Source organism: Chlamydotis macqueenii, chromosome 4 (assembly GCF_036417535.1).
Source record: "Chlamydotis macqueenii isolate bChlMac1 chromosome 4, bChlMac1.mat, whole genome shotgun sequence".
Classification (NCBI taxonomy): Eukaryota; Metazoa; Chordata; class Aves; order Otidiformes; family Otididae; genus Chlamydotis; species Chlamydotis macqueenii.
The window spans coordinates 54806894-54824224 of NC_141559.1; the positions used below are offsets into that span (position 1 = coordinate 54806894).

The 17331-nt window shown below is 39.1% G+C and overlaps 1 protein-coding gene across 1 annotated transcript in view; it reads left to right on the forward strand.

Moving 5' to 3' along the window:
• Positions 1 to 254: 254 nt before the first annotated feature.
• CHIC2 (cysteine rich hydrophobic domain 2) overlaps positions 255 to 17331 on the forward strand; it is a 31547-nt gene continuing 14470 nt past the window's right edge. The window contains exons 1-3 of the mRNA XM_086746502.1: positions 255 to 552; positions 8017 to 8071; positions 8227 to 8382. Coding sequence (XP_086602628.1) covers positions 434 to 552; positions 8017 to 8071; positions 8227 to 8382 — 330 coding nt within the window. The 5' untranslated portion in view covers positions 255 to 433. The remainder of the gene's footprint in view (positions 553 to 8016; positions 8072 to 8226; positions 8383 to 17331) is intronic.

Here is a 17331-nt window from a genome sequence, read left to right on the forward strand (position 1 = left end):
CCCAAAAAGCTTCCTCGCAAAGCAGCGCTAAGGCTCAAAGCGAGGCAGCGCCCGCCGGTTGCGCGACGCTCGCCCCCACCACCCAACGGCCGCCCGCGCGCCCCTACTCCTCACACCGAGGCGCGCGCGCGCCCCGCCCCGCCCCGCCCCGCCCCGCGCGGCGGGTGGGCGGGGCGGACCCCGCGGCCGGATGTTGTTGTTGTTGTTCCTGCCCCGCCCCTCGCCCCCTCCCCCTGCGGAGGGTGACGGGCGCTTCCTCGCCCGGGGCTGCCGCCGCCGCTTCAGCTGCTGCCGCCTTGCCGAGCGGCTTCGCTACCGCCCGCTCCGGCACCGGGGCGTCCTCGCCGGTTCCCTCCTGCCGGCCTCCGCGGCCGGCCCGGTCGCGTCGCACCGGCTCCTCTCTCTCGCTCTTAGCGGACGCCCGGGCCCGGCCATGGCGGACTTTGACGAGATCTACGAGGAGGAAGAGGACGAGGAGCGGGCGCTGGAGGAGCAGCTTCTCAAGTACTCCCCCGACCCGGTGGTGGTGCGCGGCTCCGGCCATGTCACCGTGTAAGGGCCGCGCCGGGGCCTGCGCGGCCGGGGCGGGCGGCGGTGGTGGAGGAGGAGGAGGACGAGGAAGAGGAGGCCCGGGCGGCGGGACGGGGGCGGCTGTGTGCCGGGGCTGGGGGCGGCGGTGGTAGCCGGGGGCAGGCCGAGGGTCACAGCCTGGGGCAGGCTGGGGAGGTGTGCGAGGGGAGCCAACCTGCTTCACCCCTCCCCGCCCCGGCTTCCGTGGGACTGCGGGAGGGCTCTCCTCGGCCCCACGGGTGGGCAGCTGGGAGCCGCCCGAGACTCGCAAGCGGGTGGAAACCACTAACGAAGGAGCTGAGGAAACTGGGCCGTGACTGGCAGAGGAATGTGAAGTATTTGCGCAAAGTGATGAGCTGTCAGGAAGTAAGGTGCTTGTGTTCCTTTGTATAACAGGTATGTGCCAGTGTGTGACCGGCTGGACTGCCGCTTAGGGTTGTTTATGTATCTGATACCCACTCACATTTAGTATGTGGTCGCTAATATAGCTCTGAGGACTTTTAAGAAACAAGAGGTGTCCGTGAGTCAGATAAGTACATGTAAAGTCATGTTGAGTCGTGATTGATACGTACTCTTTCACTATGTTTAATGTGGGAGTGACTGAGTTCTGTTTTGTGAATATTTGGTATCTCTGATCTAGCAGCAAGTGGCCATGATTTAGTGTAGTACTTCTCAATAGTGTAACAGATGAGGCTATCTTTCCTTCAGTCAGTTCCATCAGGCTTGCTCTACTGAATTGTAGTGGCTGGCAGTTATGAGGTACTGTTTCAGAGACAGAAATATCAACCTGGAGACAAAATGCAGCAGTGCAAACTTTTTTTTTTTTTTTTTTTTTTTTTAGTATTCACTATTCAACAGGACTAGGCTTGTAATAGAAACATAAAAGTTGAAGGTGTTGTGATCTATTGCTCTGGGTCTCGTGAACTCTACAGATTTTCAGATACTAACCTGTCCAGAAATCTGGGGTTAAATTTAGAGTAGTTTGGTTGCACTTTGGAACATTTCTGCTTTAATATTTGGTTGACGTTAAGTAATACTAACAGCCAGGCAGTGCATTTTGCTATCTGGTTAAAAACAGGAAGTAAGACCTGATGGACTGAGAGAGATTCGGAGGGTTGGAAGGATATGGATGGGCAGGAGGCTGAGGAGGCCCTATAAGGGAACAGAAGCATGTAGCAGAAGTGTTCAGTGTATGACTCTGTTTTATTGTGAACAAAAGTTGTTGCTATCCAATGGTTTCTGGTAGCCTTTTTCTGGTAAGCAGGTGAAAAGTGTAATCAAATAGTTGTCATATTGGCAGATGCAGAAGTATAAAGAACTGAAATGGAGGCAGACACTTGTTTCTTCTCCAATACTAGAATGTTAAGTTGTGTGAGACAAGATCAAGGCCTGTTAGTGGAATTGGGAGGAAGCTTGCGTAGTGTGTCTGTGACTAGTGAGAGCATTGTGGTTGAAGAAGGATGCTTGCCTCATTAATTGTTCATTAATGGTCACTAGCTCATTATTACTTTAAGATCTTCCTTAAAATGTTTGTTCTTTAGGTGTTGGATGAGCAATGAACACGTACCTCCAAAATTAGACAATTGATCTTCATCTGCTTTCTTTGTCGCACCAGGTGTGAACAGGTCACTAAATAGCATCAGCCGCTTTTACCACTGTACAGCCTATACCTTCTTTTTGTCATTGATAGAGAAGCTTATTATTAAAAGTTAGATCACTGTCAGAACATCACTTGGTGGACTTAAGGAATAGGTCAAGTCCTATGTATATAATTAATTAGTCTTGCCTGGAATAAAAGCATATATGCATTTTGAAAAAAATTATCAACAGTTAAGCAAATACTGGATTGATCTGCCTCTGGCTCTGCAGTTTAAAGAGCTGCTGACTGCTTCTGCCGTGTGTGTATTTAAACAGAAGCTCTCTTTTCATAGTCTATTGTCATATCCTCTCTGATCTTATGTAGGAATCATAATGTTGAGTTTGAAATATGTCATTTCCATGACTACAGATTAGTGTCAGAAAGGCATTTACTATTACTTGATTTCCTCCAACAGACAATAGAAGTGTGTGAGAATAGTTAAAAGTGATTAAAGGAAAACAGGTAAATATTATCCAAATAAAACATGTGAAGGCCTTGGCTTCCAGGGTATGGGGCTTTTGTTCAGCACTAAAAGTTGTCATCTTAAACTCACTGTTTGGAGCATGCTGCACACAATTCTAAAACTTTTTTGTTTGTTTGTTCTTAACATTGTTTTTAAATATTCAGTTAAACTGTTTTCACAGCAGCAGAGTTTACTAGTGAGGAATAATATTTGACCTGGTCTCTGATTACTTGAGGTGATCTGTTCTGATTGCAAGAAACTTGAAACCTGGGAAAATATAGAACTTTGCTTACTAATTAATTGAAAGTTCAAGGTGTTTTGTACTCATTTCTAAAATTGTATTAGAGTGGAAAGAGAGGTACATGATGAGTTTGAAATTGTGAAGAGGGTATTTGTGATAGGGTGTCTGTAGTTTTCAGCAACTGTTTTCCTGGGCTTTCCTGTTCGTTGACCATTTGACATATGTGCCTTGCATGTACCAGACTATATTAGCTAGTAATACTGGACTTATTAGTCTTTTGCAGTGCCCAAATGATGGAGAACTGTTGTGATGTGTTTTTTCTGTGCTCTTTGTCATCTTAGTGCATCATGTGTTGATACAGGATAACTGTTTGGAGGGAAAAAAAACCCCTCACAAAATATGTTTTCACCCAAGTCAGTTGTTTTTTAATATGAACTTAGGTCTGCTTATGTGTTTTTGAACCTTACTTTGCATCAAGGAGATAAGAGTAAAAACAGGGCTTTGTAAGAATTACGGATGGAGAGAGAGCGTTGAGGTTTGTGGAATATATGTTTATTTTGTAAGGGCTGTGAACACGTGGAGCTAAAGAGTCCATTTGAAAGCAATGAAAAAATGGTTTAGTGTTCCCATAAGAGAGGATAAAGAGGAAGAGGGTAGTCTGTGTTGATTTAATGTTTTAGAAAGATCTGAGCTGCAGGCTGAGAAAAGGTTGCAGGTTGGCTATGTCCTCTACTGTAAACTTCTATACTTAGAAAGTGGGAGAGGTGGAAACTTCATTCTTCACTGTACACAAAGGCAGGAACTCAGCTGAAACTTTCAAGTAGAGACATGTTCGAGAAATATTTTTTCAGGTTCCGAGAAGGTTAAAAGAAGTACTCATGCATGAGGTGAGCATCAATCTGTTGAAGATATGATGTAGAATGGGAAGGGCGTAGAGTAAGCAGAGAAGAGTACGCATCACTGAAGATAGAGTATTGTACAAAAGAAATCTAGTGCTATATGAGGACAGCTGTGTGAGGAAATGCACCTCCCAAATACTGATTTCCAGTGTTTGATTTTAAGATGCTTTTTGCTGCTTTTTTTTTTTTTTTGTCAGAGCTGTTCTGTCTTTGCAGGGAACATGTAGTGTTGTTCTGTGGAGTTTCTAATATTTTAATTTCCAAATTCCAGCATCCAGCTAAGAGTTATAATGCAGAGATCACATAATTACTTACCAAAGCTTTTAATGTATGGAGTCACCCTTTTTTACTGCTTGCGTATGGTGGCAAAACTGCGATATGGAAAGCTCAGCTTGATATCAGTAGCTGTCTGAGTTAGCTTGTGTGTTTCAGTTTCGCTACCCCACACGTACTAAACATTGCCTCAAGCCTTTGAGTATGGCGTCTTAGTTAGTAGGGTTGTCTTTGTCAGGTATGGCCTTTGCGATTTCCGTGAATATTTGCCTGTGTTTGATGAAGCTGTAAGCATTTGAATACTTTTGTAACATGCATTCACAAAAAAAAAAGGAAAAGCTTTTTTTTTTGTCCTGCCGATTTCCCAGCTAACTTTCAGCATGAGACTGAGCAGGGCTTTCTCTGCAATTACGTCTCTTTGTGGCTTAACTGAGAGCAGGGAGGCTTCCTTCTGCCTTTGCCTTACCAGGGACAGCTGAAATTGTCTCATCTCTTGGTCTGGGGCTCAGCTTCATTTTTAATTCTTGCAACAAGAGCTGCTTTGGACTGAATTATCCTTGTAGTTGGCCACTCACTTACTGTTCAAATTTATATTTAATTTATATTTAATTTTAATTTTATTCATAGTAAATATCTTTTGGATGTTGAAGCATCAAGTACATAAAGATCATTCTTTGAAGAGACATCTCTTTTAGACATCTGTCTCTGGTGTTGATTTGGTGAATATATTATATAGTAAAGTGGTGATACCTTTTATTTTTGAGACTTCTGATGACAGCTGTGTATCTTGAGCTTAGAGTCCTTCTTCAGGTTTGGCTGCTTATGAAAAATATACAGATTCAGGGATTTTTTTTCAGACTTTTATTACCACTTCAGCCTACTGCCAATTTTAAGTAGCTTAACTGATAGGGCATGACACTTATTTCTGACATTTACGTAACTTTTGCCTCAGCACTTGTTTTCACTCAGGATTTTGGAGTAAGAATGTATGGTCCTCCTGTCATGGAGCATTCAACAGGATTTTCAGTGGTAGAAGTATGTTTCCAATAAGTACAGGTTGCTCAGAGAGGTGGTAGATGCCCCATCCCTGGAAATGTTCAAGGCCAGGTTGGATGGGGCTCTGAGCAACCTGATCTGGTTTGAGATGTCCCAGCTCCTTGCAGGGAGGTTGGACTATATGACCTTTGAAGGTCCCTTCCAGCCCTAACCATTCTATGATTCTAAGTATGAGTTTTCTTTGTTCTGTATTTAACTGGTAAGGTTGCCATATTTCTCTAGTTAAGAATTTTCATTTCTCACTTTACTGGTTTTGAGGGATTTGTAGGAGTTGCAGAGCTGCTACAAATACTAAAGTATTTGAGGTAAACAAGGTCTATGGGGAGACCTCATTGCAGCTTTTCAGTATATAAAGGAGGTTTATAAGAAAGATGGCAAAAGACTTCACTAGGGCATGTAGTGATAGGACAAGGGGCAATGGTTTTAGACAGAAAGAGGGTAGATTTAGAGTGGACAGAAGGAAAAATTTTTTTTATTATGAGGGTGATGAGACACAGGAACAGGAGGCCCAAGAGAAGTTGTGAGTGCCTCATTATTGGAAGTGTGGCCCAATTGGAAAGGGCACTTAGCAACCAAATCTAGTGGACAGTGTCCCTCCCCGTGACAGGGGCGTTGGACTAGATGATCTTTGAAGTCCCTTCCAACCCAAATCATTCTATGTTTCTGTGATTCTACTGCCTGCAGTCAATTACAGGGAGATGACTTAGAATCGTAGAATCATAGAATGGTTAGGGACTTGTTTACTTTTCTTTAACATCATATGTAAAAGTCACATTACTTTTCTTTAAGATCATATGTAAAAGTCACCTACACAGTCAAATTCATAAACTGTCTAGCTAAGGGTGCTGTTGAAAACTGCGGCAACAGGCATTGCTACTTATGAGTTGCATGCAAGTCTAGCTGTTCCTGGTGTCCATTCTCCTTGTACTCTCTGGCATCTGCAGTTCTTTGAGGTGATGTATACTTCATCTTTCCTTTAGTGTCTGTTTGTCAGGGAACTTGTGTAATCTCTCTTCAAATCTGTTGGCACAGTCTGTGTCACTAATCTGAAGTGGAAACAAACCCAGAAGTTTGCTACTTGCAGCTTAAAGAAGCACTTTCTTTTATCTGTTTTAAACCAATCTTCTAGTAGTTTCAGTGAGTGCCCTCTATTGTGGGCTTTGGTGATTAGCAGTTAATCATTCATCTTATCCACTGCTTTGAGTCTTTGCACTTTGATCATGTACGCCCCTCAGCCTTCTTTTCCAAGTTAGTGTCAGCCTTCTTGGTTTCCTAAGCCAGCTGCTTCATTCCTTTAATTACATTAGTCTTCCTTCTCTCTGCTGTCTCTTAACTCCACCAAGTCCTCCCTGAGATGTGGATGCCAGAACCGCGCCCAGTACTGAATATGGGGGTATATGAAGGTTTTATGGAGCATGGAAGTGATGCCCTGTGTGTTGGTTCTTAATCACCTTCCTAGTGGTGCCCAGCATTTTATTGCTATTTATAGCAGCAGCTGCTGCTTGCTTTGAGCTGGTGTTTAAGAGAATCATGAGTGGTGGTAAAAGATCCTTCTCTTGAGCTGTAGCTGCCAAACTTTAGTTGAGTATCACATAAGCATAGTTTAGCTTTCCCAAGATTCAGCACCTTTTATTTGTTTACACAGAAGCTCATCTGCTAGCTTTTGTCCACTGGGTTTTGTGAGGTTTTTCCACAGTGCCTTACCATTGGTACAGCACTCAGCTGCTCATTTGATTACTTGGAGGAAGTAATTGGCATGCAGATCGTTCAGTTCAGTAAGAAAAAATAAACCAACCCTGAGAAACACTTAGCTGCTCAATAAACGTACTGTCAAAGCAAATTATGTCTTTAAATTCTTCAGCTGTCAAGGCTCAGGTAAGCTTTCCTACACACAACAGAGCTGTGTGTGATAGATCTTACTGCCAATGTTCAAGTCTTGAGCAGTTTAATTTCTGGCTTGTGTTATTTGTAGTACCTGATAGTAAGACTGCTTTGGTTTATATTCAGAAGATTCATAATGACAAATGAAATTTTACACTGAGTACTGTTTACCAAATTAGTAGCCAGCCATACAGTTTTATGAATGGCTTTTTTAGACTTTATAGTCCCTATTAGAAGTTATTGCCCATAGTGATGCCAGAAAATACTAAGATTTTCTTTGAGGTTCATCCATTCCTGAACCCAACCAGCCAACTGTAAGACAGAAAACAATTTTTTTTTGTAGACAAGGTGAAACTCTTCTAATCTTTAGATCTTATGAACCCAGAATCATTAGTAGCTCCAGCCCATCTCAAACTCCTTCATAGCTTTACATATGCAGTTAGTGTGTTTCTTTCAAATTAGTTAGCATTTAAATAATGTTTTGTTAGGTAGTGTTTTCTGTTCTGAAACTTACTAGTTTACTTTTTTTTTCTGAATAAACAAGCTAGTATTTGTTATGCTTAGAACAGTTATTTAGCAGGCCTGAGTGGAATAGAACTGGATGAGCTTTTCTTCAAGACAGATCTGTGCTGGTGGAGGAGGGGAGTGGTGGTAATTCAAACTGTGGCATTAACTTACTTCCTCTTCCACCTCAAGTACTTCTCTTTACTTTTCACACTTGCCGCTGTTGCTTATAAAGATTTTACTGGGTTTGGAGAACAGTCGATGGTATCAACAGAACTTTAAGAAGAGACTATAGGCAAGGTGGATTTCAAACTGTGTACAGTGGTGTACGTTTGTCTGTTAGGATAATTTTAGGAATTACTTTTAATAGCAACTATTTTTCCTGAAATTAGTGCCTTTCTGGTATGAACCCTGAGAGTGTTATGAGGTGCTTGTGGCATGGTTTTGGGTTAGTTATAATTTTAGTATGATCTTCATTTTGTTTTTGCAGGTTTGGACTAAGCAACAAATTTGAAGCAGAATTTCCTTCATCTTTAACTGGAAAGGTGAGTATCTGTGTATCAGTACTATCCAAATAGGAATTTGGAATTGGAGTTAAGATTTAATACAAAAACAAGAGTTCCAGGTGTAGTCCGTTGTAAGAGTAATAAATTGCACTGCTGTGGTACAGTTTTGTTTTGTTTTTTTTTTTCCCTTGTAGGTTGCACCTGAAGAATTTAAAGCCAGCATCGGTAGAGTTAACAGTTGTCTTAAGAAGAACCTTCCGGTTAATGTACGATGGCTGCTTTGTGGATGCCTTTGCTGCTGCTGCACTTTAGGTTGTAGTATGTGGCCCGTTATCTGCCTCAGTAAAAGAGTAAGTTGAACTACTCGTATAATTTTTGATAATTATAATTGTACTGGGTTTGTTCTCATTTTGTTTTTATCTCCCATAGCTTTAAAAATTGTGTGCTAGAACTTAAATCAGTTTTATTTCATATGTTTTGTATCAGTTGTCTGTCATACTAGTTAAAGTTACAGCAGACACCAGTCAGAATTTTGAGCTTATAACTCAATGAATGGTAGCATAGCTGAATGTCCCTGCTAGAACCATGTACTGTACAGCACTTGATACTATTGAAGTAACTTTCAACATACTTTTTTAATAGCTGCATATTCTCTGTGTTTGGGATTATCAGAATTTGGCAGTGATTGAGCAGCAGTTTATTTTGAGGTGCTTCTGATTACACTGTGGCCCAAATAGCCATACGTTTTTGTTTAAAAAGGCAGTTTTAAGAAATATAATGATTGATTCTTCTTTTTGGATTTTTATTCCAAGCTGTAGATGAGTAAGATTTAATTTTTTTTACTTTAAGAACTAGAAATTAGTGTTTTGCCTATGTACACTTGGCACTCAGTATATTATTCGCAAAGAAGCTGAATGCACGTGCCTGTTTTTCACTTCCCTTCCCTCAGTGCAGTTAAATAGGCTACACTCCCATCTCTTCTGTTTTCATGTGTGTAAAAAATTGTCTTGGCTAGTCCAGTTTCACTACTTTGCAAGAAGTCTCTGTGCCTCCCCATCTTCTCCTCACTGTTAGTACTGCTTATCTTTCCATTTGATGGCAAGGCTTCTGTATATTCTCTCTTGTGTAATACTTCTTAGTGCTGCAAATTGTGTACAATTCAGTACACTGAACATCACCGTGATTTCCTTCATCAAAGTCCTCATTTTACAGGGTCAGTAAATCAAGACAGTCTAAAAAATATTTTTAGGGTCAACACTGATTATAACAAAACATTTACGCATTTTTGTATCATCTGACTTTGTGTTAAGATCTTAATGCTTAATCCCTTTGACCAGATTACTTAAGACTAGTTTTAATTGTATACAAAATAAGGTAGAAAAGCTTCCTGGTAACGTTTGAGTCCATGGAGGAAAAAAAAAAGTGTTGATGTCAGTATGAATTACATCAAACCCTAAGTTTTCTCTCCTTAAGCAGTCAGAAACTAAGTCTGCTGTAAGTTGATTGTGTATCCATATACTGAAAGTCTGGTACAAGAAATTAGAATTTGCTGATTGCTTCAACAGATGAGTTGGTGACTTAACTAGGTTGCAGAGAAGACTACCTTTACCATTCTAGACCTACCTCTGTTTGTTACAAACACAAGGAAGGGTTGCATTGCTACTGTCCATGTTTAACTTCTAAAGGAGAAAGCTTCTGCTGCTCTTTAGTTTGACCCATTTTTCTCACATAATGTGCTGTTATAGCAGGAAATGATAGCAGGGTGTAACATGGTAGAGGCTGATGCCACAAGCCCTCGTCTTCTAAACTGGGGCCTCTTAATCTGTTACCAGAAGTCACAAATAACTTTTTATACATGGTTAAAGTAAAAAAAAGGAAGGCAAGGGCTTGTAACATCTGGGGCCAGAAAACAGAGTTTGAAGCTGAGGAAGGAGATTCTCTGTGGGAACTGTGTGAAGCAACAGTTAGAGAAGTGTTTCTGTTGAAGTTTGTGTGGGATAGGAGTTAAGGTGAGCTCCATTCCAAAGGGATAAATCTGAAAAAAAAACCAAACCAAAACATCGATACTCTGTTCAGAGGAGACTGGAAAGAGGTTAGTGGTGTAATTGTTGCTCTAATATACAGACTGCATTAACACAGGAGAGTCTCAGAGAAAGAACAGCAGGAGCAAGGACAAAAACTTGGGGTTGAAGTTCCAGAAGTCATCCCAGAGGTGCATCCCAGACTGTCAGTAAAAGTTGTGGGTTTTTTTCCTGTTAAAACGGGTACCAGGAGACATTTAAGGACCTTCACACCTTTTCCTGCACTTAAGATTGGGTGACTGAGGCTCAAGCTTGGATGTCCAGCATTGATGAAATTGAGGTTAGGACTCAGCTGCCTAAACACTGTATCTTGTGATACTGTGAATGGCATGCTGTCAGCTTGGAGGGTTGTCTGTCAGAGAACCCAAAACTTGGTGTCAGTTGGGCATCTGGAGAGTATAATATAGAGAAGAATTAATTAACTTGTGTTCTTAAAGGCAAACTGAAAGTGACAAGAATGCTTTCCCAAACTGTAACTCTTAATCCTGGACCTGACTGGGAAAGACTTTTTTTTTCTGGCAGAGGATGTAAGGAGTAAAGCTATGGAATATTTTAAATGATGTATTTGCAAATTCTAGTGTAGGAAACAAGCCGAAGAATTTGTAATAATTCTAGTCAGGGCTACTACTCACAGAAAAGCAGTGAAAAAGTTACTGCCACTTGAGTTGCTTGAATAGATATGAGTGGATTCAACTTTATTTCTTGGTAGACCCAGATCAGGAAAGTACAAAGTGATTTAAATCCCTCCTATCTGGAATTACAGGTTTATTACCCTTTAAGATCTAGGTACTGAATTGCATCCACAAGCTTGTATGTAAGATTTTTCTTTTATGTGAGACTTTCTGTCAGTTTCTGTCAAAGTGCTATGACAAGTACAGGCAACTAATCGTATATATTTTCCTAGAAGCGGGGAAAGTGGGAGACATGATGTGTGTGATGTGAATTACCTGGAGCTGCTGAGCAAACTGACAGCAGTTGTAAATACAGCCTGGTTCATCTAGGTTCCAATCTGTAATTTGCTCAGTAGATTCCAGTAGAATTGTGACAATAATCAACTTGGTATTCTTCCACTATATAAAAAAAATAAATCCACAGGCTATTTTTGTTTGCTGCTGGTGCCGCAGACTCCAGCCATAGGTGTAGTCACAACAGCCAGGTTTCACTTCTTGAGGACACTGGGATCCAGAATGACATGTACCTGTTTCTTCCCTTCAGCTTTTAGATACAATGGATTCTTTCCCACTGACACTTATAGTGTAAAATAATTACAACAAATGAACAATAAATAAAAGGTTACTTATTTTACAGTACCTGCACTTGTCTGAGAAGTGTTGCCCAGAGACCTTTGTTAATTCAGCCCTGTTCTAAGTGATTCCTAGTGAAAGGACACTTACTTGGAACTGGCCTCTGTTACATAATTTGCTGCAGTGATTGCAAAAGACTCCCAAGATCATATGATTTGAGAGTCTGATTTCTAAAAGCAGGATGGGAGTGTTCCCATCTAGAACTGAAATTTGTGTAGAACATGTTTTAATTGTGCAAAAATATACCAGCCTTCATCTTTGCCCTTTTGTACTGAAATGGAAGACTAACAAATTTGTTTTGTTGAACGGTATATGCAGTGAGCTAACAAGTGGGAGTGTTTCTCAGGTTAAGGATTTTATTAAATGAAACAACAGTTTCAACTATACAATTGCTTACTTTTAATACAGAAGAGTAATTTTCCTCATAATGACCAATTAAGAAATGCCTGTTTTAATAAGGCTGAATCAATCTACCATGCTCTTAAATTGCTGGTATACTTTGCAGCTCTTTTTCAGAGAAACTTTTTTTTTTTTTAAGGTTCATATAGACACAATAAAAGCTGCAGCTTCAGTGTTTGGAAAGCTACAGTAATTCTCTTAATCTTTCTCTGCATTCTATATTTTTACTACCTTTCGTTGACTTTTTACATTCTAATGTGAGTGCTATCACAAATGTAAATATGATTTTTGAAGTAAACAGACAATTATTGAAAGTTTGTGTATAACAGGAATATATGCTTATTTTTTTCACTGAAAAATAAGTTATGGGTTTGTGTCCTCAAGCGGGTGCTTCAAGATAGGAATTAAGTCACAGACATTTGTAAGCTTAATTGTTAATTATATCACTTTAATGCATTTCTGTGCGATGAAAGCTTTCCCTTCACTGTATTTTTCAGTGCTTTGTTCAGTGCTAGTTTTGGAAGTCTTTGTACAGTATTGTTTCCTTCTTTTGCATTGAGGTATTTGAGAAAAAGCCTGCTACTCTTCACCAGTAAAATAAATGTTTAATTGTATTCAGTATCTTATTGCCTTTCTCCTTTTATGTGGTCTCGATTCGATTTTAATGAATAAAAGCTGCAAGAAAATTACAGGAAATACAGTCCTTCGTTTGCAGATTTAGATCGTCAATTGATCTTCAGCAGTTGTACTCATAGATTGTACCATCCTCTCTGGGACAAGTTCCTGATTGTACAAATGAACATTAAGTCTTTAAGTTATTGTTCTTTAAATAAAAAGAATAACATAGTGAATTATAATTCAAAAAGCACTACAAGCTGAGGTGCCCATTTGAAGCCACTTTTTCAAATGAATTGACTCATTTTCAGTATTAACTAAATGCTGTAGTTCTCAATGTGTAAATAGGAGAAATAATTTCAACAGAAACAGTAACAATGAAAGCTAAAAGCTATGGTGGAATTGCAGTATTGCTAGGTTTCTATAAAGCTGGCATTGTACATGTAAATTGCATGTTGCAGAAGGTTCATGGACAGTCTCTTAAAATGAATAGAACTGAGATATTCAAGAGCAATCTGTACTAATACTTTCAAGAGCTACTTGTTTGTTTGTGAATTCACACAAAGCTGATGAATGCTGCTTAAGCCTCATCATTAGTTGTCACTTACATAGCAGTTTGTATATTCAGAGTGCTGTATAAACATAAGCTAATTACAGCTTTCAAAGTATTGATTAAATTAAATATGTGGTGGAGGAGTTGGAATGAATTTTCTTAAATACAGTAGTCTTGCTTGGCAGTGGATGATATTGATGTTAAAATATATTAGCTCAGTTTGTTGAAGCTATGAATAAATTACATTTATTTTCAAAACTGAAGTAAATACATATTTTCTCCTCTGCCTGTCTGCCAAGGGCTTGGCAGTGGAGATACTCTAATACTATAATACTTTTCCAAGCAGTTCCTCAAGGCAATTACATAAGACTGAAGATGCCTTGTTTTTGAAGTTTCTGTTGTGACACTGTAATTCAGTCTGGAAGAATCTGTGAAATTGTAATGTATTTATATTTATCCTAATCAGAACACATGTTTATTGTCTCTAGTCAGCTTAGTAAAACTTTATTTTAAAATAGATTTTGTATGTATCAAATATGCATTCTTGACTATTGTCTTCAACTATATTCAGAGGTCTTTAAAATACTATTTTTTTTTTTTAGTATTGGCTATGAAATGAAAACTTTGAAAGAATCAGAAGATTCAGACCTGGTATATTTTTGTTTTAAAAATTGTTCACTATGATTTTGGTCAGAAGAGTCATTAAGTCCTCCACATACTGAACTTAAAGTGGCAAAGCTTGTAGAGTGCTAGAAATGTGAAGTCATCATGTGTATAACTCTGATTATTGTGGTTTTTTTTTTCTGTTGTGAAATGAGATTTTATTTTCGTCAGAGCACTGTGTAAAGTTTTATCAGGTTTTCATGTGCTTTCCTAAAGGGTAGAGTAGTGAGTTGGTGCATAGTGAGGTGTAGGAGCAGATAGTTCTGTCATGTCTTTTAGTTTGCAGACCATCTTGGTGGGGGGCAAGGCAATAAGATTGGGATGAAGAATACTTACAAATGTAAGTAAATCACAAAATATTAGTTTGTTTCTTTATTGGTCAAATGCAAGTCCTTTAGTATTTCAGAAATATGTATTCTAAAGTTAAATTTGTAATTTCATGTATATTTAATGGCTTTTATATTGATCTTAAATGCAGCATATATCTTTGGTTTCTCTAGTGAATTTGCTAAATACTATCTAAGATTTAATTGCATTTGTAGTTAGAGTGATATCTCAGCATTCTAGTATTAATAAAAATAATACAGGTAAGATGAACATTTCCATATTATAGTGCCTTTTACATTGTGATGGCTAAGGTATAGAGAGGAAGCTGTAGGTCATGCAGTGGTTTGGTTTTAAGATTGCTTTTTGTATTGCTTTTCATATCCAATTTGGTGTGTTTCTGAAAAAAAAACCCCAAATCTGAGCTAGTTGAAATTTGTATAGAGCTATTTTGAAAGAGCATGCTAAAAATGGTTTAGCTTGTTGTCATATTTGGAAATCAGGTTCGGAAGAGTAATTTTTAGGATTCTGTTTTTAGCGTCTTGTAGATGGTGCCAAATAGGGAGCATATGCAAACACTGTTGAGGAAAGAATTAGAATGCAGAATTATCTGAAATTCATATGACAAAGTTTAAATAAGGAGAAAGCACTTCACTGAACAATAACTTACTAGACTGTGTTTCTGTAAAACACATAAAACTAGAATGAGCTGTTGGCAAGTGTGAGGTAATGACACTTCTCTTGCTTTTTCTCAAGTAGTCTTGCTCAGGGATGTATTCACTTTTTCATTTTATTAAACAAACCAGGGTAAAACTTCATTTTCTGTGTAAGTGGAACACTGTCAGTAACTCAAGCACTCTATATACATAAACTTGTTATTTAACAAAAAAAAAAGTAGTTCAAGAAGCATGACTACTGACAAAGCAGTTGGGAAAATGAGGGGGACAGGTTTTTGACAAAAGAGAAGACTGAAGGAGTTAGTAAGTCTTCTACTGTACCAAACATACATGTAAAGTGGAAAGTGACTAGTTACTTTTAATTTTGTTCCCCATAAAAAATTATTTTTGCTGAGTTTTGGAATAAGTTGTTGAATTTGGAACAATAATTACGGTGATGGAAAATATTTTTAAGTAGCCAGATTTATTTTTTTCTAAATTGGTTAACTAGCTACAGGATCAGCCTACTTGGGATTCTGTAATTTTCTGATTTAGTCCTAGACAGGCAAAGCGCTGTAGAGGCCATCCCTTTCAGTGAGATCATTCTCTTCAGCATGCATACTAGTGAAGTGTTGGATTTTACAGGACTTTCTGGAGTTATTTTGTTAAGTTGTGCTGCCATTCAGTCTTTCTAGCCACATAGCTTCTCTTCCATTCTTGGCCCCTGCTGTTAGACACACCTAACAGCAGGAATCAAAGGCTTCCTACATACTAATAAATTAAACCTGGGTGTGTCCCTAGGAATTGGTGCTTTATAATTTGTACTTTTAGAGAGGTCCCTGGCAGGCTCTGGGTCTGTATTGTGAAACAATTCCTAGGCATTATCAAAATGCTTCAGGCACTATGAGTGGTTTGGAGGTTATGAAAACTTACTGATATAGATGTAAGCTGTTTCCTGCCAGCTGGCTTCCAGTGAATGGAAATGTTTCTGGGCACAGTTTCATTTCCTAATAGAGATGTAACTTGAGATACCCTAGTTTCTCCACCTGCATTGGCCTTCAACTACATTCCATAGAATACTACGAGGTATTTTGGAAATAAATGATGGAGACCCAGATTAACATCCCTGTAACCTTAAAAGAGAAGATGGAGGTGGAATTTTTGTCCATATTCAGTTTGTAATTTCCCACAGTGGATGATGCCACATGAGTTATGTGTTGGAGATTCAATCCTATTTTCGTCCCTCCTATGGTCAGTTCCATTTTACGTGTTCATTTGCTGTGGCCCTTTATGTGAGAATGTCTTTCAGCAGGTGGTGAATGCTTTAAGTTGTGATGGCCAAATTTGAATAATTTGTTTGGAGGGAACGGAGTTTCATGGGTTTTGTTTTCTTATAATGATAGAGAATCAGAGCTAGAATTTAATCCCAGAGTAAAAGAATTTAAAATCTTTGTTTACATATTCAAGTAACAACATTAATTATATTCTTGATGCTTCATGGATCAGTTCAACATCTGTCTGGCTGTGAAATGTGTTTTTCCACATCTTAATTGAGCCTTCTCAAGGGAAGTGTGTTAATTTTGCCAAAGTCAAGACCATTACTTCTACAGGGCTTCGCTATAGTTTGAAGTTTCCACAATGAATGGTTGGCTCTAGTCGCTGTCATTTCATTACAGAAAGTAGCTAGGTACAGTTACTTGGTGACTTAGCTCTTACAGGACAGGTGAAATATCTTGAGTCTTTTTGGGTTGTTTGTGTATGAGAGGAAATTTGTAGATGACTTTTGTAATCAACTTTTAGGAACTTTCCTTGATAATTTCTCTCTGCCACATACTTCTACTGCAGATCAAAATGGCTTTGGAAAATACACATCCAGTTAATATGTTGGTGCTAATACAACAAGATCTTCTCCGTTGTACTCCTGGATAATGTACACAGGGTGTATGTTACGCTTTCTCCATTCTCCACAAACTTAATGTCTTTAGTGTTTTCTTAAACAATCTAGGAGTTTGAGAATCGGTGTAACCAGAGCCTCTGAGGAATCGTATTTAGCTTAGATGTTAAAAACTGTTATGTGCAGAAATGCCAAATGACACTGCTCTCCTCTTCATATTAGCAGGCAATTTGGTGAAAGAGACTTTTCCAGAAAGTAGCTGATTTGATTTGATTCATTAACCTTTAAATTAATTTCTCTGTGGTGTACCAACCCAGGGTCAAGACCTGTACAAATTAGGTCAGTTTATCGATCATATGAGGATATGGGACAATATCCTCAGGGCTATCTTTTAGACCGGGAAGCTTCCTGAGGTCAATTTGGTGTTGTCAGTTCTCCTGCTCCAGAATTCTGCAATTATATTTCTCTTTGCCTGATCAGGAGCTTTGATCTGGACTCACTTTCTGCCCAGAATCATCTATAAGATAACACAAGATGCAGCAATAGTAATTCTGTTGGACAAGGCAGTTATTTCAAGAGGGTATAAAAAGCACCAGAGTGCTACTTTTCTTTCCAGGTATTCTTCAATCTGTATAGTATGGGTTTCACTCACTTTCTTGCATGGGTGCTGCAGTGGCTTCTGCACCCTTACAACATCCTAGCTACTATTAGGAAGATGATGCAAGATACACATATGTTGTTGAACAGACCTGTTTTCAAACTACTGTACATGCTGAAACAGGTATTCCAGGATGTGAAATCAATGCAGGT